Source organism: Oryza sativa, chromosome 10 (genome assembly GCF_034140825.1).
Source record: "Oryza sativa Japonica Group chromosome 10, ASM3414082v1".
NCBI lineage: Eukaryota > Viridiplantae > Streptophyta > Magnoliopsida > Poales > Poaceae > Oryza > Oryza sativa.
Genome location: NC_089044.1, coordinates 4,304,305 through 4,328,905, shown reverse-complemented (window position 1 = coordinate 4,328,905; position 24,601 = coordinate 4,304,305). Strand labels below are relative to the sequence as shown.

Here is a 24,601-nt window from a genome sequence, read left to right as displayed (position 1 = left end):
AATTTTTCCCAAACCTAGAAGAGGAGTTCCTGGAGGATGAAGGCTTTGGTGTCTAGCTCGTGCCTGCCGTCAAGTGCCTGTGGTCGTCGCCCTAGTCTTCCGCTGTTTCTCGTTTGTCTTTGTGTGTGTTGGGCCTTCGCTGCCCATGTAATAAATTAACTATTTACGCTTCCGCTTGTTAAACTCTGAATTGTATCAACTTTTGGTGTACCTTGCCTCCTGGGACAAGGATTAATGCACGCACGTAAGGAACGCCCGTTGGGTTATTTCCGGTCGTGACACAATACAAGCATACAGCACACAGCCACACAACACAGTAGCACACTGCATATAGCACACAACACACTGTTCCATACAACACACTGCATACAGTACACAACACACAACACACTGCCGGCGAACTATAAGGAGGAGCGACGGCGGCGCCAACAGGCTATAGCGGCGGCGCGGCGCACCTACGGTGCCATGCGGCGACGCGTGTGTAAGCAGGAGAAGGGATCGAGAGAAGAGTCACAAAGAGAGAGATTTGGGGGATGATTGGATTAGATTACACTAGATGATAATAATCCGGCCCAGGTGGGGTCGGCCGAGGCCCAATAACTTAAAGTTGCCCGGACCCCAACAGTTCTTTGGCACACCCACTCAGGGAAAGGCCCAATCTCCCTAAAAGACTAGTCCGGTAGGGGAAGGGTGGCTCTCCCTTTTAAGGTGGCTTCCTCCTCCCAAGCTAAGCAAGGTGGGATTATTCAGAGGCTCACACGGTCGCCGCCCGACTTTAGCGTCTCTGCCAGCGGGTAATAGTGGAGGATGTCCTCATCATTCCCACCCCCTTAACAAGGGCCCAGCTCTGATACCAACTGATGACGCTCTCTCTCGTGGCCCGATCTTCTGGTGAGGGGATAACTCTCGCTTTGATCGAGTGTGATGTTTACGACGTGGCTACCAACCAGAACAAGTCCAGGACGCCGTGCAATCGCTACACCACAAACGATGTCGTACCAACCGTGACGCGCGGTTGATGATCCCTGCAATGCAAACGAGAGACGCTAAAGTCGAGCGGCGACCGTGTGAGCCTCTGAATAATCCCACCATGCTTAGCTTGGGAGGAGGAAGCCACCTTAAAAGGGAGAGCCACCCTTCCCCTACCGGACTAGTCTTTTAGGGAGATTGGGCCTTTCCCTGAGTGGGTGTGCCAAAGAACTGTTGGGGTCCGGGCAACCTTAAGTTATTGGGTCTTGGCCGACCCCACCTGAGCCGGATTGTTATCACTAGATAGGCTAGATGGGCCGCCCGATGTAAAATGGGCTGAATAGAGTTGTTGTGTGGCCTGAAAGTTGCGGATTATCCGCCAAATAGTACATCGGACAATCCGATTAAAATATCGGATAATCCGCATCCGTCGGATATCGTTGATACCACATCCGCATCCGCGTGACAAAATCCGCATCCGCATCCGGCCGGATATCTAAAAACCCTTACCATATCCTCACATTGGACGGATTCGAAGCGGATCGGATCGAATAATATCCGCTCCGTTTTCACCCCTACTTCGTCCCATTTTAAGTACAACCATACTTTTCCGTGCCTAATTTCAACTGTCCATCTTATTATCTCATAAAGTCCCGAGTAAAAAAAATTACTTTTCATAAGTCACGAGTAAAGTACTATTCATGTTTTATTATCTCATAACAACAAAAATACTGATTATAAAAAATTTTCAAATAAGCCGAACGATCAAAGTGGGGCGCGGAAACTTATGGTTACACTTAAAATACGACGGATGGAGCAAGCCCTTGTTTAGTTCTCAACCTTTTCTTCAAACTTCAAACTTTTTCCATCACATCAAAACTTTTCTACACACATAAACTTCTAACTTTTTTCTTCAAACTATTAATTTTAGTCAAACGTCAAATTTTAACGTGGAACTAAACACACTCTAATTTATATCCACTGACAAGCTTATACATCACCAACGTAATAATGTACTAGTGAAAATATAGCATCATATATTACTCCAATACTTTATTTGTAAAATAAAACCGACCTATCTTTGTTAGCAACAGCAATGCATAGTACGGAGGTGTGCATTAGGCTATGTTTAGATAAGTGGTGTAAAGTTTTGGCGTGTCACATCAGATATACGTACAGACACATATTTGAAATATTAAACGTAGTCTAATAACAAAACAAATTACAGAATCCGCTTGTTAACCGTGAGACGAATTTATTAAGCTTAATTAATATGTCATTAGTAAATGTTTACTGTAGCATCACATTGTTAAATCATGACGCAATTAGGCTTAAAAGATTCGTATTTACGCAAAATCTGTGTAATTATTTATTTTTCGTCTATATTTAATACTCCATATATGTGTCCAAACATTCGATGTGACAGGTATAAAATGTTGCCAAGGAATCTAAACAGGGCCTTAGTGTGGGACCATTTGTTAGTTAGTAGTAGTTGAATCAGGCACCACAATACATATGGATAGATGTGAGGTATTAAGATGGGGCCAAAAAAAATACCGTTCGAATTTCACTCACAAATGCCTGATAGTTGTCTGAAAAATCTAAACAACTGTATTTTACTCATTCCTGCCGGTAGTAGCATATATAAATGCTTGGTAATTGCCTGTCCTCATAATAGTACTAGTAAGAGATCATTTACTACTTATTCACTACTATTAAAGTACATTGTCGATGCCATTAATTGTAGTAGTCGATTTATTTTCATGGTTGATCCTTAATTTGGCAGACACGATAGGTTGAGATTATCCAATTTGGTCCAGGTGTAGAACACGTTTCCTGTTACTATTAATTAATTAATGATGTGTCCGGTACTCTGGACTACCGAAGTACAATTTGTAGTGTTTAGCGACGCCATCTTCTCGAGTTCACACAAAATTGTCTTGAAGAATCACAGCGATCACACGCCGCAAGGCGGCAGCATCCGAGACGACCCCGACGTGAGACGCGCCGGCGATTTTGACCGATCTGTAGTACACCTGCTTCGGATCGTCGCCGATCACCGTGTCAAGGGCCAGTATGCTCGCCGAGTTCACAACACCGTCGCCGTCGCCGTACACGACTCGCGGGTCCTTGCCGAAGTCGCCGTCCCAGTACACCAGCGTCTCCGTCGTCGGCACGCCGCCGCCGTTGACGCACGTCGTCGGCACCACCGGCGCTCGGAAGCTCATCGCCACCGGAAGAGCCCGCGTCTCGTACAGCGCCACCTCGGACGCCGGTAGCCCGACCGCCGCCATGAACTCCGGCATGTCCTCCGCGGTGTAGTTCTTGTGGCGCGTGATCACCAGCGGCGTGTGGCGGTCGAACACCTTGGGCGACGGCAGCGGCGTGAACTTGATGGCGGAGCTCCGCCCGACGCGGCCGAGCGGGGAGTCGTCCCTGGTGGCGAGGAACCGCATCGAGCCCACGAAGCCGCCGGCGCCGGTGGACGCCATGACGAAGTGCTTGACGTGCCTCCGCCGCCACGCCATGGGGCTCCGGTTGAGGAACTCGAGCGCGAAGTAGCCGCCCTGGCTGTGCGACACGACGACGACCGGCCTGCCCCCGTTCGTCCTGCTCGCGCGCTCGACGAGCGCCCGGAGCCGCCGCTGGAACCGCGAGAACGACCTGCACGGCTGCCCCGGCGCCGCCGGCGGCTGCCGGAAGTCGTACGGCGCGCCGAAGAGCGTCTCGCCGTCGCGGTAACCGACTCTCTCCAACGCCTCGACGAGCCTCCCCATGCACAGGTCTCTGCTCAAATGTAGAGTTCTTCTCATCACGAGATGATTGTGTATACATGGGAGTCAACGGCGGCGGGCGGCGGCGGCGGCGGCTTACCGGTCGGCGGGGTCGTCGGCGAGGAACCCACGGGTGGAGCCGAAGTCGAGGAGGCGCGTCTCGACGCCGCGCGTGTCACGGTAGTCGCCGGCGACGCGGTCGAACACCACGCTGAGCTGGTCGGCGACGCACGGCGCGACGGTGGGGTCGTCCAGCGCGGTGGAGTTCTTCCACAGGCGGAACCAGCGCGCGCCGCGTGGCGCGGCGGCGGCGCACTGCGGCGAGGGCGGCAAGTAGGCGTCCGTGAGGCGGGCCTCGAGCTGGCTGCACGTGGCGCCCGGCAGCAGCACGACCGGATGGAGACCGGACGCCGAGGCCGCGTATGGCCAGAGGAAGAAGAAGTGGAGGACGACGGGAAAGAAGAGGATGTGCGTGGCGGCCATGGTTCGATGTGGTTGGTCACGCTAGCTTCGTCTTACTCTCGATCTGTTAATAATACTTGTTTGAAACTTTAAAAACATTGATTATTGGAGTACATAAATTAGTCTTAAAAGTGCTTGAACAAAATAATGTATTTATTAATATATCTATATATATTATAATTGAAAATAGTGATCAAAGTTTTTTTAAAAATGACCGTATTTGTTGTTGGCAAGTGCAAATAATGCAAAGGTGCTGTTTTTTCAGAGTCGAGATATCGCGACGGTGGCACGTGCAACTTGGACTAGTAGCCGCCGCTAGGGATGGCAATGGGTCGGGTCGGGCACGGGTAGAGTAAAACCATGCCCGACCTGATGCCTGACATTGCCCGCCTGAAGCCTACCCACTAGAGCTAGCGGGCAAAACTCTGTGCCCGTACCCATGCCCGGCGGGCGCGGGTATATCCGGCGGGTACCCAATGGATCTCACATGAATAATAACTTGAAAGATATATAATTTAACAAAGATAAATAAAATCAATAATTTATCAAATTATCGGTTATCAACAATAATTTGAATTACATCACAACTTAGTATCAGTTAGCATCACAAATGAACCGAGAGAAATTGTATAAGAATTAAGAAATGAGTCAAAATTAGCTAATACATATGTATCGGGTCGGGCATGGGTTATCCACGGGTAAAAAATGAAACCCACCTATTGTGCATAACGTCTTCGGGTCTCGGGCGGGCGTGTCCATGGGTAAAAAGTCACATCCACGCCCGTGCTAAAATTGCCATCCCTAGCCGCCGCAACCATTACTTTGTACACTGTTCTGTTTTGTCATCTAGGAAACGTACTTATCCAGCCTGAGATGAAGAGGAGAAGCGACAGCAGTAGCCAATGGATCTCTGTGGTGGTCATACACAAACAGCCAAAGCAGCACCCGTGGGCTAGGGATGTAAAACAGACGGTAACTATTACCGCGGACCGATAATGAGAAATCGACAATGACAAAAGGGGTAACACACGACATCTAAAACGGTTTTTAATGAGTAAATGAATAAAAATTTATAGACTTCAGATCCTCTCGATTAGAGGTAATACCTATTTCTGTTTTAAAATTGTATCAACTGAGTGAGTGTTGTATTGATTTGACGATCTCAATGTGGTTCACTACAGTACAATAAATTTACTTAATCCGTACAAACTAAAATGAAAAATTGGGACACAATCGAATTGTTTTAAGTGGCACTTGGACATAGTATGTTGGTTCATTGTGCAGGATCCCCTGTGTTGTCAGTTGTCACTACCACTGACATGTGTGGCTGGCATGTCGGTGGCAATGAGTACAGCAACGGATCTCAGTCCGTTTGGTTTACACACTTATCGCTGTGTTTACATCCAAAGTTTGGATCCAAAATTCAGTCCTTTTCAGTCACATCATCTTCAATTTCAACCAAAATCTAGACTTTGCGCTGAACTAAATACAACCTATATAACAGTTCGAACGGGAAATTGTTTTAACAGCTCGGTGGATGTCCACCCGTTTATTGCACGTTGTCTAAATAGTTATGAAAAAAATTAAAAAAATATGAACAAGATAAATCAATACATAGTATATCAATCCACAAACATGCAAGTTAAAATTTAACTTCCACAGATTGTAACAAAAATAACAAACAAAACTCAAATTACTATAGGTATATTTACAATTAAATTTGTTATTTTTGTTACAACTCGTAAAATTTGAATTTAAACTTGCATATTTGTGGAGTGATATATTACATATTGATTTATCTTATCAATTTTTTTGAAAATTTTTCGTAACCATCTAGTTGACATGCAATAAAGGGTGGACCTCCAGTCGAGCTATTAGAATGGACAGTGCAGTTCGAACGTGTTATCTTTTTTTTTCTTACTAGAAAAGATACCCGTGCGTTGTAACGGGTCAATATTATTTTAATTTTGTAATTGTTATTTTTTTTATTTTTTTTTTGAGAAACACAGTACAAACGTAGGCGCTCACAACGTGCGCACACTCACCCCTATGAACACGCACACACACCCTACCCCTATGAGCACCTCCGAAAGACTGAGCCGGCATGTCTTGAACACGCACACACACCCTACCCCTATGAGCACCTCCGAAAGACTGAGCCGGCATGTCTTGAACACGCACACACACCCTACCCCTATGAGCACCTCCGAAAGACTGAGCCGGCATGTCTTGAGATTGACGAAGTCACCACAGGCGTCTCGCTGTCGATGGGTACGTCGCCTACCACTGAAAGAATAATTAGCCGTAAATGCGAGCACCCGTGTCAAATCTAGGATTTGAACCCGGGTGGGCTGGTTCCACCACAAGAAACCTAACCAGTTGAGCTATGCTCACTTCGCATAATTGTTATATGGTTTGGCTATGGTAGAATTCAGGGAATTCGCTTGGAATTTTTCCTAGAAAATCATGTGCTGCAATTAGGAGTCCAGCATTCATCTCAAGTTAACATGCAAGCTTTTTTAAAGAGATTTCTTATACAACACCTTTTGTATTTCCAAATGCACAACACGAATATGTATTTCTAAAAGCGAACAAATTTAAAACCTGACTCAAACACGGATGACGTACCAAAAATACCCGAAAAACATCTTCAATTTTTATAATGAGTACTGCTATACATCCGACCCTATTGTTCGACCCCAGTCCGACCCTGCCGTATCTGCTAATCAATTTACACCAACGAGCCAGCTGCTCTCCATGTGGGCCAGAGCAAGGAGCAGGTAAGTACTGGTCGGATGCTAAGTCGTACATACTAGTCGGATGTGTAGCAATTTCCTTTTATAATAGTAGAGATAAAACCCATATGGGCGTTATATTTAGCATGAAGTTTCATGTGTGTTTCAATCCACTTCACTCCTCTCCCCCACTAGGGCGGCCCAAATGTTCCGCCCGGCCCGGCCCGGCCCATTAAGGCGCAGCCGCACGGCTGGTGTGCCAAGCAAAGCAGGGGCATCGCCGCCGGTCATCTTCCTCCTCGCGCCGCCGCCGCAGCTGTCCTGCGATCTTCGCCCCGCGTGTCTCTCTCCCTCGCCGGCACAGTCCTCCTGGCTCCTCCTGTACGCCCCACGTATGGCCACCTGATGTAGTGCTGCACCACCCTCCCCCATGACCGGGGTGACCAGCTTCTCTACAAACCGCGCGCAATCTGGCCTCTACATCAATCCTCTCGATGGGGGTATTCGAGGTGAAGTGGCAACGAGGCCCCAGCTCTTGGCCCTTTGCCGCTCGCTGCCGGATTCGAGCAGATTCGGCACCTTCTTCCTTTCTCCCGAATGACAGATTCTGCACAAGCGCCAACCTATCATTCGCCGACCGATGCTAGTCAGGTTAGCGGATTTATTGGAACTTATCTGTACTAATTTTGAATGCATTTGTAGCACCTATTGTGAAGTTAAGCAGACAGGGTGCACTAGTGCGACAGTAGTTCCTGCCTGTTGCCACAATTCCACAGAACAATTGATGGTTTATTTGGAAATCTCATGACATTTCTAAACAACTGATGGTTGCAGAAGGGAGCAATACTGTGTGCTAATGGGATTAAAAACTTAATAGTTGATAATAGGCATAGTCAGAACACACCCTAGATGACATCTGACCACTGTTAATTTTTTTTAAAAAGAAGTCCACCCGGCTGCTGCATGATGGATTGAACTGCGAACTTTATTTTTATGTCTACATTGCTTTAATTTGGTCCTTTTCCTGTTTAATACAAGATGAGTGTTGTTTGGATTTGGCATTATGCTTGAAGAAACACGAACATAGTTCTGTTAATTAGGTAGTGCCACTAAGATCACACAACAATAAAAGATTGATCACCTGGAAGACAAAATGCACTAGCCCTGTTCTTTGGTTTTTTGATTGCTCAGGACACATTGCTTCTGTACTTCTGTTCTATAGAAGATTGTGCAATTCACTAGTGCAAACATGTTTATTTCCCCTCATTGCCGTGATCAATGATGGTTGCATCTAGTGCGCCTGTTGTTCTGGTCACTGCAACCATCTACATGACACTGGTAATCTGTTAGTTTGCATAATACGAAAAAATAGATTACAAGGGTAATGATGTTTTGGTGTAATCCAAAGGTTTTTTGTGGCGACCCAAAAATTACAGCATGATGTAACTTGTTAGCTGCTGATCTGCAGTCTTCCAATACTTTCCTTGACATTCTATCGTGTCCCATGAATACTGATCCTTTTGATATGGCCGATACTCTTATGAGCTTTGCATCCAATGTCTTGTCCTTTTTGCCGAAGCTTCTCTATAAGCTCCTCCGAAGTATCTCGGACCTCTAACTCCTCAAGTACTCTAAGATGCTCAATGCCATGAGGAAGCGTCTTCAATTTTGGAAGGTCTCTTAGAATTAACTTAACCAGTCTTGGCATTGCACCTTGTTCAATCTCAACTTTGTTCAGACAGGGAGCATCCCATATTAATAAGCGCTTGAGTTTTGGAAACGATGTTGCATGGAAGTATAGCCTGTTTCCTTCATAAGCTTTCAAGAGATGAAGTTCGCACAAACTATCCAAGTTCAGTAAACAGCTAAATGAGTCCTCACTGAGTTTGGAAAAGGCGAGGCTTAACCTAGTGATGTTACAGCTACTCTTATTTGACAAGACGACAAGATGAGGCAATGAATTTGCACTTAGCTGTCCTCCTAATGAGAGCGTTGAAAGAGCAGGAGGCATATGAAGTTCTTCAAGCTGTAAGATTTCCTTCTCATCTATTCCCTTGATTTTTAGTTGAAAAAGATGACTCATTTTCATGATAGCATTGCACAAATAGACACAATGTTCCTTTCTAACTTTGCTAACAGCGAAAGCCCTCAATTGTGTCAATGATCCAATATGGCGTAGAATTTCGCTATTTGCATCAACCATTTGCAGCGTTTGCAAGCTTGTCAACTGTACTATTCCAGTAGGCACCCTGATTCCACTGAAAAACACAACCCTCTTATCTGCTTCCTCTGGAATCATATCTACATTTAGATATCGCAATTTCCGAAGTTGCACAATGTCCTTAGGCAAGGTCATCAGTTTAGTGTAGCGAGCATCTAGGACTTCCAAGTGTCGAAGTCTTCCAATCAATCGTGGAATAACTTCAATGTTAGTATCTCTAAGACCTAAGAATCTTAGATTGTATAGGTTGAAGACCACATGTGGCAGGCTCTTGATATTAACCCCTTGCAAATCCAACGATGACAGCAATTTGAGCGATTTCAGAAAGGGTGCCAACGAATCGATACTTAGAGAACTCCCAAAGACGTAGAGGTGGCGTAGATGAGGTGCACCTGATCGAGACAGTTGATTGATATTTGAACTTTGGAACGATAAACGTCGCGTACCCTCTGCTAGAAAGGCCATGGAGCCATCATAAACTCTACCAAAATGTTCCTCTTCTGATTTTGCCAAAGCAAGAATGCGGATAATATCATGCATTCGACAGGTATGCACTTCTCCATTTCGATTCCTCTCTACTACTTGCAATAGGCTTCGGTTTACGAGTTTATGCAGATAGTCGTTTGCAACTTCCTCCATGGTTTTGTTGCTTGTTTCTCTGATGAATCCTGCTGTCAGCCAATGCCTCACTAGCCTCTTCCTTGGCATCAAGTAGTCCTCTGGAAACATGGTGCAGTGTAGAAAACAGTTCTTTAGATCATGTGGAAGCTCTTCCAAGCTAACTTTTAGAACAACATTGATGTCAAGGATCACATTATTAGTCAGCTGTGATTGCACATCCTTGTAAAGATTCTCCCACACATCATAGCTTGGTTCTTTGAACGACAGCAGGCGACCTAAACATGCAATTGCAATGGGTAGGCCACTACACCTGTCCAAAAGCTTTTGAGCCACAATCTCAAGTTCTGGTGGGCAAACTTTTTCTTCATTTTTCCAGAATGCTTCCTTGCAGAATAATTCCCATGAATGTTGTGGTCCAAGTGGTTCTAACTGAATTATACAGTTCCCTGTCGCAAGCAGTGCTACTTCATGTATCCTAGATGTAATGACAAATCGACCGGTGCTATCTGAAGGAAAGGCAGCTCTTATCTTAAACCAAACATCCACAGCCCAAACATCATCCAGAATTAGGACATACCTTTTACCATGCAGATAATTACGGATGTGCTCAATTAAATTTGTGATTCTCATGGTAGAAAAATCGATGTGGTTATACAAGTCCTCCTGTGGATCATTGTTGATGAATCCTCTGATGATCTGCTTCAGTAAGTCCTCAATTAGGTAACTTTTAGAGACAGTTACCCACCCTGCTGCATCAAACTCTGTCTTTACAGCATAGTAAACATAAGCAACCAATGTTGTCTTGCCCACTCCACCCATTCCCCAAACTGTAGTAATTATGCTTCTTTGCTGTTCCAAATTGTTTTTCAACCAATGTGTCAACAATTCCCCATTCTTTCCAATCCCGACAAGATCTTCTTCCCTTGCAAAATTACCTGAAGATGTCGAGCAATCGTCGATGTTGCCAGCTACACTTGAAATTCCTCTCATGTCGTACGTCACCTTTCTCCTGTCAGCACTCTCTATCTTGAGCTTGATGTATTCCAGCTTGGATGCGAGATGACGCCATGCCTTGATATGTCTGATGCTCTTTACGATCTTGGAGGCCAACCCTCCATGTGATCTATCCTCCAGCATGTAAGTGAACTCATCGACAATATCCTCGATCTCGAAAGCGAGGTCACGGATCTTCTTGATGAAGTTGGCAGTGGTTTCATCCGTGTCCTTGAACCGCTCGGCACCTCGGAGAAAGGATTGCATGCCCTCCAGCTCCTCCTTGACTTCGCGGATTCCTTGGAAGAGCCGTGAAAGAGCAGTTGCTTCATGGAAGAGCTTCTTTGCACCTAAGATTGAAGTCTCTCTCCCCAAGGCCAAACCAAGCTTCAGTATCAGCAAGGCCACAACACCCTCTGCCATTGATGTGTTTCTAGTGAATTCCTCTCAGGGTCTCAGGACAAAGTCCCAGGACAAAGCTAGAAAATGGCTAGGGAGATGAGGATGGCATATAATTAAATGCAATGGTACGCAAAGAGGAAGGCTCCCAGCAATTGCAGTTGGAGTGTTTCCTGAAAGAACTATGTTAGTAAATAAATTTCCACTCTGCTGTCTTGGATATTAAATTCCATGTCTTCAACAAAGATGTCAAGTAATACAAGAAAGGGACCACTTTGGCTGGCTGGATGGATTGTGACCTTCCTACTACTCAATTCGTACATAAATTATATTACTAATCCCATTAATCATCCCCATTTAAATATCCTCTTATCTTACCCCCGATCAACCTCATACTACCCTCACAACACATCATTTGTCAATACAGGGAGTATCTCTAGGACAATTGTTACACCATGGAAGAATGGTGAACAATGGTACTGACCACATGACGCATACAGAACATAATCATCATGATATCCTAGTATGTATTTTAAGATAATAGAACTAAATACCATAATCATCATGATTTTTTTGGTCCTATGTGATGACCTTCCAATAGATCACAATCGCACTAATTACCAATCTTCATGTCATACATGTCAATAAGAAATTAGTAGTTATGAGATTTTTTTTAAATTTTTAGAATATCAGCCATCTAGTACAAAGTACAAACATGCAAATAGTGATTGAACTTACTGCCTACTCCCTCCGTTTCATATTAGTCGTTTAACTTTTTTCTTATTCAAGCTTCTTCTACTTCCTCTGTCCCAAAAAGAATCAACATAGGATTAGAATATTATAGGTTGATTCTTTTTGGGACAAAGGGGGTCACATCCCCTCCTAGGTTGATTTTTTTTGGACGGAGGGAGTATGTTTGACTAAGTTTGTAGAAAAATATAATAACATTTTTAGTATAAAACAAACATATTATCAAAATTTATTCAATGTTGAATTTAATGAAACTAATTTTGTGTTGAAGATATTACTATTTTTTTATAAACTTGATCAAAGTTAGAGAATTTTAATTAAGAAAAAAGTTAAACGACTTATAATACGAGAGGTGAGAGTATTAACTGAACATAATTGTGAACAGGCATGGCATTTGCCTCAGTCATTATTTGTGAACACTTTGTTTTCTGCTCTAACTGAAATGGCGAACCAAAAACATTCAACTCTTAGGTATGAACAAGTACAGAATTGAGTAAATTAAAACACCAATTGCTTGGTCCATGCAAAACTAGTAAAAATGATAAATACATATTTATAGCTTCAATAGAACTTCTTTTTTTTGATGATTAGACTATCAGTTGTGAACTACTCTGTATTTGACATTCAATACAACTAAAATAAAATTTTCTGGTTCCATTCATATTCATATAGCTGTGTACAAACTGCTCACTAACTAGCTCATTAAGATTTGCCCATGCGTTGTACCGTACGATCGTCCTCAGATCTACTGACAACTTAGTGATTAAGGTGCCGTTAGTCCGGCGTGCACACAGCGGTTAAACCGGCTACGCCGAGGACTTCATCAAGTTAGAGGGTAAACTTTTATTTCTATTAAAAGTTTTGGTTTTTGTGCTCCTATCGTCCACCCCCTCTGGTAGGTTTGGTTTCTTGTGTTCAATTCTACATTTGATTCTGGATAGAAAGAACTTTGTTGCAGCTATAAATAAGTCTATAACCAAAGTTAATTTTCTTTATAGATAAAACTAACTTTGTTTTGGTTTTCAATAGAAATAACTTTGATTCCAGATAGAAATAATTTAGTTCCATATAGAAGTAAATTTGTGTTAAGATAAAAGTAACTAGTAATTTTGTTTTTTTATCTCTAGAGGTAATTTTGTTTATAGATAGGAGTACCTCTATATTTATGCTTGACCTGGTAATTCTGCTGGTACCTCTGTAGGAGCACCTCCAGTGATCCAGGATGTGCTGTTTTCTTCTCTTTGGCCAATTATTTATCACCCATTGTTTAACGCCTTTCCGCTTCATCCAAGAGCTTTCAAACGTGAATCTTCTCCCTCTTTTCAGTAACTGTTGCACTTCTAATTCCACCATGATTGTATTGTGATCTTAACCAACTCTTATCAGACTACGCAGAAGGGTGATAGGATACAAGGTTTCCTATACAGTTAACACCAACACCCTACCCAACACCTCTCTAAAATGGTTTAGTTGCTTATTGGTTCAAGTAAATTTATGGCAAAATTTGCTACAGAACACTCAAAGTTTGCGGCCTTTACTGTTAAACACCCAAAGAACGTGTATCTTCTCGTAGACACTGCAAAAATGTGGTAATTAGTTGTTGGACACCCACCGAAACTAATAAAATAATGCGGTAGGTGTACAGTAGCTAATTACCACATTTTTTGCAGTGTCCATGAGAAGATACGTGTTCTTTGGGTGTCTCACAGCAAATGCCACAAACTTTGAGTGTCCTCTGTAACAAATTTTGCCTAAATTTATTCCCCAACCCAAGCAGCTCTATCAAGTCAGCATTAGCTAGGGAAGCATTGAATTTAACAGTCCATTAGATTTTTCCTCTGCTGATTTTACTAAGTTGAAGTCACCTCCAATAAATATAGCCTCTTGCTGGCTTGTCACCTTAACAGACTTTGGCACTATGACCAAGAGAATCCAATGATACCTGCGGCGTTAATATTTAGTAAGTTAAAAACTAAAGTTATACATGTCGGTACTTTCCATCTAAGTAGGTAACATACTTATGATTATGGGTCTTGACAGTCATTAAGTACCAATATCGTTCGCCATCTATCAAAATAAATAAAGGGAAAACTAGCATTTCTTATACGTATTTCAGTAATAATTAATATAGTTCTATTATACTTGGAGAATTAACATGGATGTAGAGAATAAACACCAAACTAAAGGAGAAATAAAGCCGACATGCATGGAAACACACTTTCCAGTGAATCCAGTGCGAGCACACGAATTGAGAGGCCCATAAGTTAGCTCAAACCACCAGGAATCGTCATAGGGGCCCACCTGTCATTCCTTAGTGAATGGCAGTGGAGGGCGGCGGTGCTGAGGGTTCGGCCGAACCGACATTGCCACGCCTCATGTCCACCCTCCACGTGGCGACTCCCCATTGGCCCCTAATGACGGTTGTGGGAGTTACCGACCTCCCTAACCATCATAAGCAGCCTATTTAAAGAGCTCATTCCCTCACCCGCAATACACACCTCAAGGAGCAATCCTCTCTATCTATATTGTATTCTCTATTGTTTTAGTAGAAATAGGCATGGAGTATCTTCGGTCCTATAGTCTTCTCGGAGATTCTGGTACTTAACTCTTCTTATAAGACTATAATTTAATTAATGGAATTATCTTTGTTGTCGAACGGACAACTGCGTCACGTCGAAAGGCGTGGTTCTCTCAACAGTAGTTGGAAGTAAAGACAATTATATTGCTTAGTAAAAATTTTTGGATCTCTCTATTACATGGCCTTAGGGGGCTATTTATAATCCTATTGCAGATTCTCCCTCTTAGGGTTTAGGCTTTACAGGGAAATTTACATGGTTACCCTTATGATAGGGATATCCTTGGGGGCACATAGTGTCCTTTTCATATATGGGCCCCTATCGGGCCAAATAGCTCGGCCCATTGTTTGGCGAAGACTCTAGGAAGCATAACGGCCCGCGGGGCCCCTTTATGACAAGGTTCGGTGCTGGGCGAAGCCTTCGCCTTCGTGCTATGGCCCTCGCCTCATCATCTTCGCCCCTGCGGCCCTCCGACGAGGTCATTGTCTGGCGAAGCCCGATGCGCGGCATCCGCCCGTCTGGTTCCTTTCTCCATCCTTCACAGGTTGTCTCTGGATCGATCTTCTCGCCTAAGTTCTTGGTTTTGGCAGGTTAGGCCGAAGGCCCTTCGTGGTATGCCTCCAACAATCTTCTTTATTTATTTATGCTCTTAGTCTGTGTATTTCTTTATTGAATATGTTTCTATAATTAATATATACTTTGTATATCTGCTTTAGCCTAGGCTAGTCGATCCATACTACGGTAACGATCAAATGACCTTAATGGGTTGCTCTAATTCTAACTTGTCCATCCGAAAGGTGGGAGTCCCAGTATTAGTTAGTGATATTATTTACTAGCATAAGCATAGAGCTCAGGTTAGATAAATATCGTTGGATGTGAGTGTGCCCCATGAAAAGTGAGGTAGGCGGCAGGTGGTGACAACCCTGTTCGTCCCTTGTATTACTCCACGTTAGGGTATGGCGTAAGAGTACGTAAATGCCATAACCATGCTGGCAGATCAGCAGGGAGTGGTATCTCGATAGTACTTAGGTGCCTAGAACTAAGTCATAGTTTGTAAGCATATATATGTTAAGTATTCTCCAAAGCCCGTTTCTGCTAAACATTAATAGAGGTGAATCTCCTGTGTTTCACAGTACTCTTAATCATATATATCCTAACCCCCTGTTTAGACTATGGTGAGTTAATTATATATTGATTAATGGTGTATAAACTACGTTTTTACACCACAGAAATACTCATGTGTGAAGTGCTATAGCGGTATCCGTGCACTTGCGGATTTATCTATGAACATAAGAAATAGCAATAAACATTTTTGGCGTCATTGCCTTGGAAGACACCGGTTAAAGTTGTATACATGAATAATCATCCTATGATTAATGAAACCTTGATCTAAACAGGTTAACCATGATTTGTTTTCTCTTTATGTGAAAACAGGTAGTGTATGACCGGTTTCGAGCTGCCATCAAACTTCGTTGATATTCCAAAGAAACTTGTGAGAAGAGTCTGACCTCGTGTCGTTCCTCCGCAAATCAAGCTATCGGCACCCAAACCAGTCATCTTTGCTCCTTCACGCTCACAACCAATGGCTCAGAAGACCCTTCGTGAATACTCAGCTCCCTTTACTTCCAATGTGTCCGTTGGGCTGACTATCAACACTGGGGATGCCAATTTTGATATCAAAATGGGTCTGACAACTATGGTGTAGACTACCCCGTTATCGGAAGGCCAATGAGGATGATAATGGCCATCTCCAACAATTCTTGGAGCTCTGTGACACCATTGTCATAAAGGGGGTGACTTAGGATGCCATCGGGTTCCGTTTGTTTCCGTTCTCTCTACTCAAGAGAGCGGAACAATGGTTCTACTCCAAGAGAGGTGACATAGACACATGGGAGAGGTGTTCAATTGCGTTCCTTGCGAAGTTTTTCCCTGTGGGCAAAACCAACGCTCTTCATGGAAGAATTTCATGTTTCCAGCAAAAAACTAATGAGTTGTTTCCAGAGGTGTGGGAGAGACTCTAGGAGTACATCCTGGCTTGTCCTCACCATGGGATAGACAATTGGCTCATCATTCGGAACTTCTACAATGGGTTGACATAGTCGAACCGTGATCATATCGATGTTGTTGCTGGAGAAGCCTTTTTCTTATTAACTGATGCTCGCGCGTCTGACTTAATTGAGAAGATGGTCTCCGACCAAAGCTGGAGTGAAGAACGACTCCAACCTCTCATCAGCAGGGCATGGACACTGTCAAGGAGATGGACATGCTCGACGCTAAGATGTAACTCCTAAAGCGCTTGGACGAATGCGCTCAGGACAAGGCGAAGATGTACGGTACTATCCAAGCCTTAGACGCCCCAATGACGTGTGAGACTTATGGCAACACCAAATATTCGTGGAACGATTGCCCCTAGACCAGTGAAGACATTTTGGGATACTGCCACTTAGCCTGTTTTCTCCGAGATCTCACCAGATTTTTTAGCTTGGTGATGCCAATAATTTATCCTTCTAATTGATTATTAGGAAATCAGAGGTGCTTCAAAGATTTAATATCGAAGATATCGTCTCGAAGAGCCCCAATGATGTTGTTGTGTCACGAACAGAGATTCGTCGGAAGGAAGAACAGAGAGAAACAGATAGAAACAGAGAGAAGAACAGGAAGACTTGGAGAGAGGGAAAGAATTCTTATTGAGAGAGAGAGATATTCTGTTCAGTACATAATCGTCATCCTTTCCCCTCTCACACACACATCTATTTATAGAGATTAGCTCATGACAACTATTGAGTCCAATCTCCTCCACTAACACGTGGGTTTGCACGGCGCATGCGCTTGGGCCGAGTTTCACTTGACGGCCCATTCAGTTCAACTGATTGCTCGGCGCCAGACTCCCTTGGCGTGACATTCCCCCCATCTTGAAAATCAGCTTGACCCCAAGCTGGTGCCACTGGAAAGCGATGGCGTAACTCCTCCAAATTCTCCCAAGTAGTGGCAGGAGAAGAAACACCAGACCATTCCACCAACACCTGCAACACCATCTTGTTGCCACGACGTCGTAAACGACGCTGAAGTATTTTACCAGGAACAGCAAGTTGCCCAGCCACCGGATGCAGAGTAGGTAGAACAGGCAAATCCAACTTATAAGCCACACTGCCAATGCGCTGCACAATCTGAAATGGACCATAGAACTTAAATGATAGCTTCTTGTTAGCTCGAGTCATGACCGATTGCTGAACATATGGCTGTAGCTTCATGAATACCCAATCCCCCACACAAAATGATCGTTCAGAGCGATGTGCATCTGCCTGATACTTCATTCGCTGCTGAGCACGCAAAAGATGATGATGAATTAAAGAATTCATGTTATTACGATCATCCAACCAGGAATTGAGCTGATCAGGAGCTCCCACAGAAGCAATAGAGAGACCAAAATAAGCAGGTTTACGGCCAAACATTGCTTCAAAAGGGGACATGGCAAGAGCCGAGTGATAAGAGGAATTATACCAGAATTAAGCAAGCCCCAACCACCGTTGCCACTGAGCAGGACATGCATGAGTGAAACAACGTAAGAACGTTTCCAAACATTGATTAACCCGCTCCGTTTGTCCATCGGATTGAGGATGGTACGAGGAACTCATACGAAGTTGAGTGCCAGCTCGACGAAATAACTCTTTCCACAATTGACTAGTGAACACCCGATCTCTGTCCGATATGATTGCTCTAGGCAACCCATGGATGCAATGCACTTCAGACATAAACAACTGTACCACTGTCAAAGCAGTATAAGGATGACGAAGAGCCAGAAAATGTGCAAACTTGGAAAATTTGTCCACAATGACCAAGATCACATTGCAAGATGTTGACAAAGGTAATCCCTCAATGAAGTCCAAAGAAATTACCTGCCAAGCATGATCGGGTATTTCTAAAGGTTGCAACAATCCTAGCAACTTAACATGCTCCACTTTCACAGGATTGCACAAACTTATTGACAGATTGCCGAAGCCCAGGCCAAGCAAACAACTGTTTCACTCGGTGATAAGTAACTAAAGTACCAGAGTGACCACCAATGGCTGCAGTATGCAAGTTAGCTAAAATCTGTTGCTGCAAAGAATCATTGTTACCAATCCAAATCCTGCTTTTGAAATACAACACACCAGACTGCAACTCAAAATTAGTGTGATGCTTGCCATTCGTAGTCAGAGAATGCAGAACACGCTGCGTGTGAGGATCATTGACATAACCAGCAGGAACATCTTGTAACCAAGCCGGTATGCTAACAGATAGAGCTGAAACCTCAACAATCTCATCAGGAATTTGACGAGATAAAGCATCAGCTGCTCCATTTTCCAAACCCTTATTGTAACTGATGCGATAGCGCAATCCCAGTAACTTTGTTAAAGCCTTTTGTTGCCAAGGAGTTGATAACCGCTGATTGTCCAAGTAGGCTAAGCTACGATGATCTGTGCGAATGATAAACTCAGCATGTTGCAAATATGAGCGCCAATGATCCACAGCTAATATGATTGCTAAACTTTCTTTCTCATAAGTGGATAGACCCTAAGTACGCGGCCCCAAAGCTTTACTAAGAAATGCAACAGGATGTTCATCCTGCATCAAGACAGCACCGATACCCTTCTCTGAAGCATCTGTTTCTACCACGAATTGCTTATGAAAATCGGGCATGGCAAGAACAGGAGCCGAAATCAAAGCATTCTTCAAGGTAACAAAAGCCTCTTCTGTAACAGATGTCCAGACAAACAACTGACCTTTACGCAACAATTCAGTTAAGGGTTTGCAAATCACTCCAAAATGTCGAACAAACTTGCGGTAATAACCAACTAAACCAAGAAAACTGCGAAGTTCCTTGACAGATGTGGGAACCGGCCAATTGTGCATGGTAGTAATCTTCTCATCATCCGTAGCTTAACCTTCAACTGATGATCAGTCAAAATCTGAAAGACTTGTCGCAAATGAGACACATGATCTTCCAAAGAGGTGCTATACACCAGAATGTCATCAACAAAAACCAGGACATTCCTGCGCAAAAGTTTAGCTAAGACATCATTCATGACCCCTTGAAACGTTGCTGGAGCACTAGTAAGGCCGAAAGGAAGAACACGAAACTCAAAGTGTCCATTATGAGTCTTAAAGGCTGTCTTGTGTTCATCAGCAGGGTTCATGCGAATTTGATGATAACCCGAACGTAAATCCAACTTAGAGAACTAAGAAGCCCCTGCCAATTCATCCAATAATTCATCAATCACCGAAAGTGGATACTTATTCTTGACTGTGATAGCATTAAGGTGACGATAGTCCACACAAAACCTCCACGATCCATCCTTCTTTTTAACGAATAAAACTGGAGAGGAAAAAAGGACTTGAACTTGGTTTGATAAGACCCTTATCCAACATCTCCTGAACTTGTCATTCAATCTCATCCTTTTGAATGGGAGTATATCGGTAAAGACGCACATTCACAGGTTGTGCTCCAGGAATTAAAGGAATTGTGTGATCACAGGTTCTCTCTGGTGGCAACCCTTGAGGTTCAAGAAAAATTTCTTCATACTCCTGCAATAAGTTTTGAATGCTGACAGGAATCTCTGATATAGTTGAATCTGATTCACTGACAAACAACTAAATTAACCCCTCCACAGAACCCTGAGTATGCAGAAGCTGCAATTCTTGACATGACAAAGCTTCTGCCTGAGGAACCGAAGGAACCACACCAGATAAAGTGATGAAATGATCATCATGATGGAAACTTAAACTCTTGTTCAGCCAATCAATATCCATAGGACTATTTTGCTCTAACCAATCCATGCCCAAGATAACATCGTAATTGCTAAGTGGCAACAGTTTCAGTGATGAACAAAACTGATGGCCCTGAACTGCCCAGTGAACTGAAGGTAACTCAGTTTGACATTGCAAAATACTACCATTTGCCACCTTTACTTGCAAAGAAACAGGTTACTGTAGCACATCTGACAACTGAGCAACAGCAACTGTACTGATAAAACTACAAGAACTACCCGAATCCACCAACATGAGGAATTCAAACCCTTAAATAACTCCATGCAATCTCATTGTCTGAGCAGTCACCGTACCCTGAATAGCACTGAGAGAGATGGCCATATGTGTACCTGTATCAGAGTTGTCGGACAAAGGAGTAGCACCAGCATCCTCCTCATCCTGATGCAATAAGGCAAAAACTTCCTAAACAGCTGTCAATTGCACTGCTCCTGAACACTTGTGTGTTGGGGACCATTTCTCTGCACAAAGATAACACAGTCCTTGAGCTCGGCGATACGCCTTGAGTGCCCGAATCTTATGAGGTACGCCACCATTCTTGACTTGGTCTGGTAGTTGCCAAGCTCCAGATTGAGTCAACTCAGACAATTTTGGTGGTGGAAGTGGCAAAGGATAAGCTCCCTTCACACGAACAGCCTGGTCACTCGTGTTGCGAAAATCCTTAGATTTCTATGTCTCCACCCATTCTTCCTGTAAACAAGCAACAGCAACAGCAGTTTCGAGGTTGCGAGGACGTTGCAAAAGTACTGCATGACGAATTAGGCCGCAATCCCTCAGTAAACCGATGAACAATGCTAAGGGAATTGTAACTAGGATCATAAACCAGAAGCTGATTCACTAAATCGTCAAATCGCTCATAAAACTCCTCTACAGACCCCGTTTGCTTAATCTGCTCAATTTGACGAATCAACGACTGATGCTGTTCACGATCAAACTTTCTGTCGACCGCAGCACAAAAAGCAGACCAATCCTGGAAAAGCATGTGAGAACGAGAGGATCGCAGCCATGAAGCAGCTCTCCCAGTGAAGTAAATCGTGGCTACTCGAACCCACAACATCGGATGTGTTCCATAAACCCCGAAATAATGCTTACACCTCATGCGCCAACTCTGTGGATCCGAACCATCAAACTGAGGAAAATCCAACTTAGGCAGCCTGTGATTATAACTACGATCCTCGAATCCCTCAATTTCATCCCGCCCCGCAAAATTTCCAGACTCAAAAGCATTGCGAGAATGAAATTGCGAATGAGACGTACCCTTGACCGGAGGTGGCACGAGAGTAGGGACCACTCCCGGTGCCCTCCCCCGGTACTGAGATGCAACGCGGTGGCTATCCAAGCCAATTTCGCCAGCCGAAGTAGAAGCGAGAAATTCCGGCGGCGTAGGAAGTAGAGGTGATCGCTTGTCCACCTCTGGAGACACCCGTGGCGGTGGCAACTTGCACGCCGTCGAAGTGTTCGACGAATTGCCCAACTCGCCATGAGTTTTCTCCAGAGCTTCCACATGAGCCCTCAACTCCTCCATCTCCACTTGCAAATCCTTGACAGCCGCATCGACTTGAGGACGCCAACTCGCCATGGATTGATCCAACTTGAGCACCACCGCTTGCGTCTCATCCTGCTTCACCGCGACTGCTCCAATGGCGTTCTGAATATTCGCCAACATCTTCTCAAAATCCCCCGCTTGCTTCTCCATGGCGTTGACTTGTGACTGCAAACGAGTTTGGAACCGAGGTTTCTCCAGGATTGCAATGGCTCTGATACCAAATGTCACGAACAGAGATTCGTCGGAAGGAAGAACAGAGAGAAACAGATAGAAACAGAGAGAAGAACAGGAAGACTTGGAGAGAGGGAAAGAATTCTTATTGACATTGTGGCATTGTGGCCAGACTCCCTTGGCGTGACATTGTGGCCAGCACTCGGCAATGTCAGCATGGAGCAATTACTGAGCCCCAAAGGGATTCTTCCGCTGATTTGGTTATAGCTGAGTTCAAGCACAGCAAAAGATGGTGCGCTGGCACAGAATGATGCCTTCCTAGGAACAGCAGTCTGTACTATTATGCCATGATGCAGTGAGGCCGATGTCCTGGGATAGCCTGGCGAGGAACCGGAGTAGGGAGCGCATTTCCTGCTCGGTGCAATGAGCCGGCTGGAGAGACGAAAGACAGCAGAAGCAGCACAAGAACAGGGCCATAGGAAAGCATCCTGCTGCATGAGGAATGCGGTCTTGGTCTCATGGTTCTTGTGGACACTATCACGGAATAGTGTGCTTGATTCAGCAAGATAAACAGGTAATGCTATTATGTGTGAAACCATGTTTGTTAGGTTTATAGAGCTAGAGACCCATTGTTGTTGGCTTGTCACCATGTGCTTAGCTGCTTCTAATGTTCTAAATCACTGGCTTGGTGTGGTGCTTATTTCTGTAAAGTACGCATTCTCTTGATTCTTTAACCAGCCTGATCTGTTAGGTTAGGTAGCTGCTCGCCTTGTTTGACAGAACTTAATGATTGTGCACTTGCACTTGAGAAACTATGCTACTTGAAGGGATTATTTAAAACCTATTTCTTAAGTGCTAACGTAGAGCAGTAGGCCAACCTATTTCTTAACCCACTTCTTTCATTTTATACTTTTGTGTTTCTCTTTGATGAATAATGCTCACCTGTTATCTGTTCATGTTGTAGCGAGTCAATGTTAATGTGGACTTCTTTTCTATGTCAGTTTTCAAGTTCTATGCACTGTTTTTTTTTTCTGTTTCAACTTGCTAAATTCTAGGACATTTCAGAAATATGCATGCTGTGTTTCAAAGTCTTTGTTGTAAATCAAGTTTTCATTGTCAGGTTTCAAGTTCTAACTCAATTAGAATTACAAGTACTGCAGTCTGGATTTCCCGTTCACATAAATTTTGTTTCTTTTTACGCAAATACAAGTCTGCTTAGTTTTATGTTTTTCTTTTTCTTGACTGCACAAAAGAAAATCCTACAGACCAGCACTTAAAAGATTTTTCCTCATTAATCTATATAAGTTTTATTAAACAAATTGGATTGTCAAACAGCATGTACTTTGTTGCTCTGTCTCTTTCTAATTGGGTGCTACATATTGACTTTACCAAAAATCAATATGAGAATATGTTTCCCATCTTCTATGCGCACAAAACCAAAGATACTTGTAATTCTACTTTAGTAACACATGTTATATGCTACTTCCTCCGTTTCACAATATAAGACTTTCTAGCATTGCCCACAATTATTTAGATGTTAATAAATCTAGACATATATATGTGTTTAGATTCATTAATATCTATATATATGAGGGCAATGCTAGAAAGTCTTACATTATGAAACGGATGGAGTACTATTAATCTTCCTGTAAAACAGTTTTGCCCTAGCTTTTAGTACGTGTTACAATCTATCCGTGTAACACATGTTTTGTGCTACTGCAATATTTCTCTGTAACACATATTACAGGTTTGTGCTACTACAGCTCTGTCCTGTACTAGTGGATGTAGAGGAATTCTACATTACTATGCATTAGAAACAAGAAAACAAAAGAAGAGGTGGAAAATAACGAATGTATATGGACCAGTTTAGAATGATAGGAAAGATAATTTTACACAGGACATGTTGAAAATATAGGGTCAAATTTGTAGTTAGACTTTAAAATAGGGTTAAAGAGCAATTGTCCCAAGTAAGAAATATGACTTTTCCGTGCTTGAAGGTGCATTTAATGACGCGTGGACCCAATACGTGAAAAAAGGGGACAAGCATAAGGAAGGAATCACCAACTTCTATCACCACCAAGACTTCCTATGCCGTCAACAAGTTGGTCACACTTGTGGTTTCCACGTGTGCCATAGCGTGAAGACTTTGCTAAATAAGGTGACATTGCTAGATGTTGAGGTTTGTGCTCATGTGTACTCAATTATAAAAATAAAAGCTAGTAGTTCAATTGTGTGTATATATATGTACATACTGACTTGGCACTTCACTTGCAGGCTAGGATTAACAACATTCCGCCGCACAACTTCGCGCACATTAGGGAGGAAATAGCTGCCTTCATACTTGCGAAAATCATATCTTCAAAAGGAAGCTTTGTTTCAAAGTAGCCCATCCAAAAATTGTTGAACATTTATCAATTCTTATAAAAAACATGTGATTATGTGATATTTATGTATATATTATATGTAATACAATATCTGATTCTTTTGTATACATTTGCATTGTTAATTACATTACTTGTTCCAAATTATAACTCGGTTCGACCATTTGGTGAAATGGATGTGATTGTGAAATGCATGTA

General features: G+C 43.4%; 2 protein-coding genes, 1 long non-coding RNA gene and 1 other non-coding gene across 5 annotated transcripts; 1 reads left to right on the top strand and 3 right to left on the bottom strand.

The window, feature by feature from the left end:
- Positions 1-2,779: 2,779 nt before the first annotated feature.
- On the bottom strand, positions 2,780-4,279 carry LOC136353475 (lecithin-cholesterol acyltransferase-like 1). The gene is made up of 2 exons (XM_066304472.1): positions 3,844-4,279; positions 2,780-3,756 (listed from the first exon to the last, which is right to left on the bottom strand). The coding sequence occupies exons 1-2, from the start codon at positions 4,224-4,226 to the stop codon at positions 2,895-2,897; spliced, it is 1,245 nt and encodes a 414-aa protein (XP_066160569.1). The 5' UTR covers positions 4,227-4,279; the 3' UTR covers positions 2,780-2,894.
- A 2,882-nt stretch (positions 4,280-7,161) lies between these two features.
- On the top strand, positions 7,162-24,601 carry LOC107279004 (uncharacterized). Of its 2 annotated transcripts, none has more exons than XR_010737181.1 (3): positions 7,162-7,591; positions 24,020-24,201; positions 24,297-24,601. It is a non-coding gene; the product is annotated as an uncharacterized lncRNA (long non-coding RNA). The 2 variants fall into 2 exon arrangements; XR_001540372.3 differs by lacking the exon at positions 7,162-7,591 and adding an exon at positions 20,321-22,596.
- On the bottom strand, positions 8,059-11,330 carry LOC107279827 (disease resistance protein RPM1). The gene has a single exon (XM_015765361.3). It carries the CDS (start codon positions 11,196-11,198, stop codon positions 8,433-8,435), a length of 2,766 nt encoding a protein of 921 aa, XP_015620847.1. The 5' UTR covers positions 11,199-11,330; the 3' UTR covers positions 8,059-8,432.
- LOC112937590 (small nucleolar RNA R71) lies at positions 16,448-16,553 on the bottom strand. The gene has a single exon (XR_003240205.1). It is a non-coding gene; the product is annotated as a small nucleolar RNA R71 (small nucleolar RNA).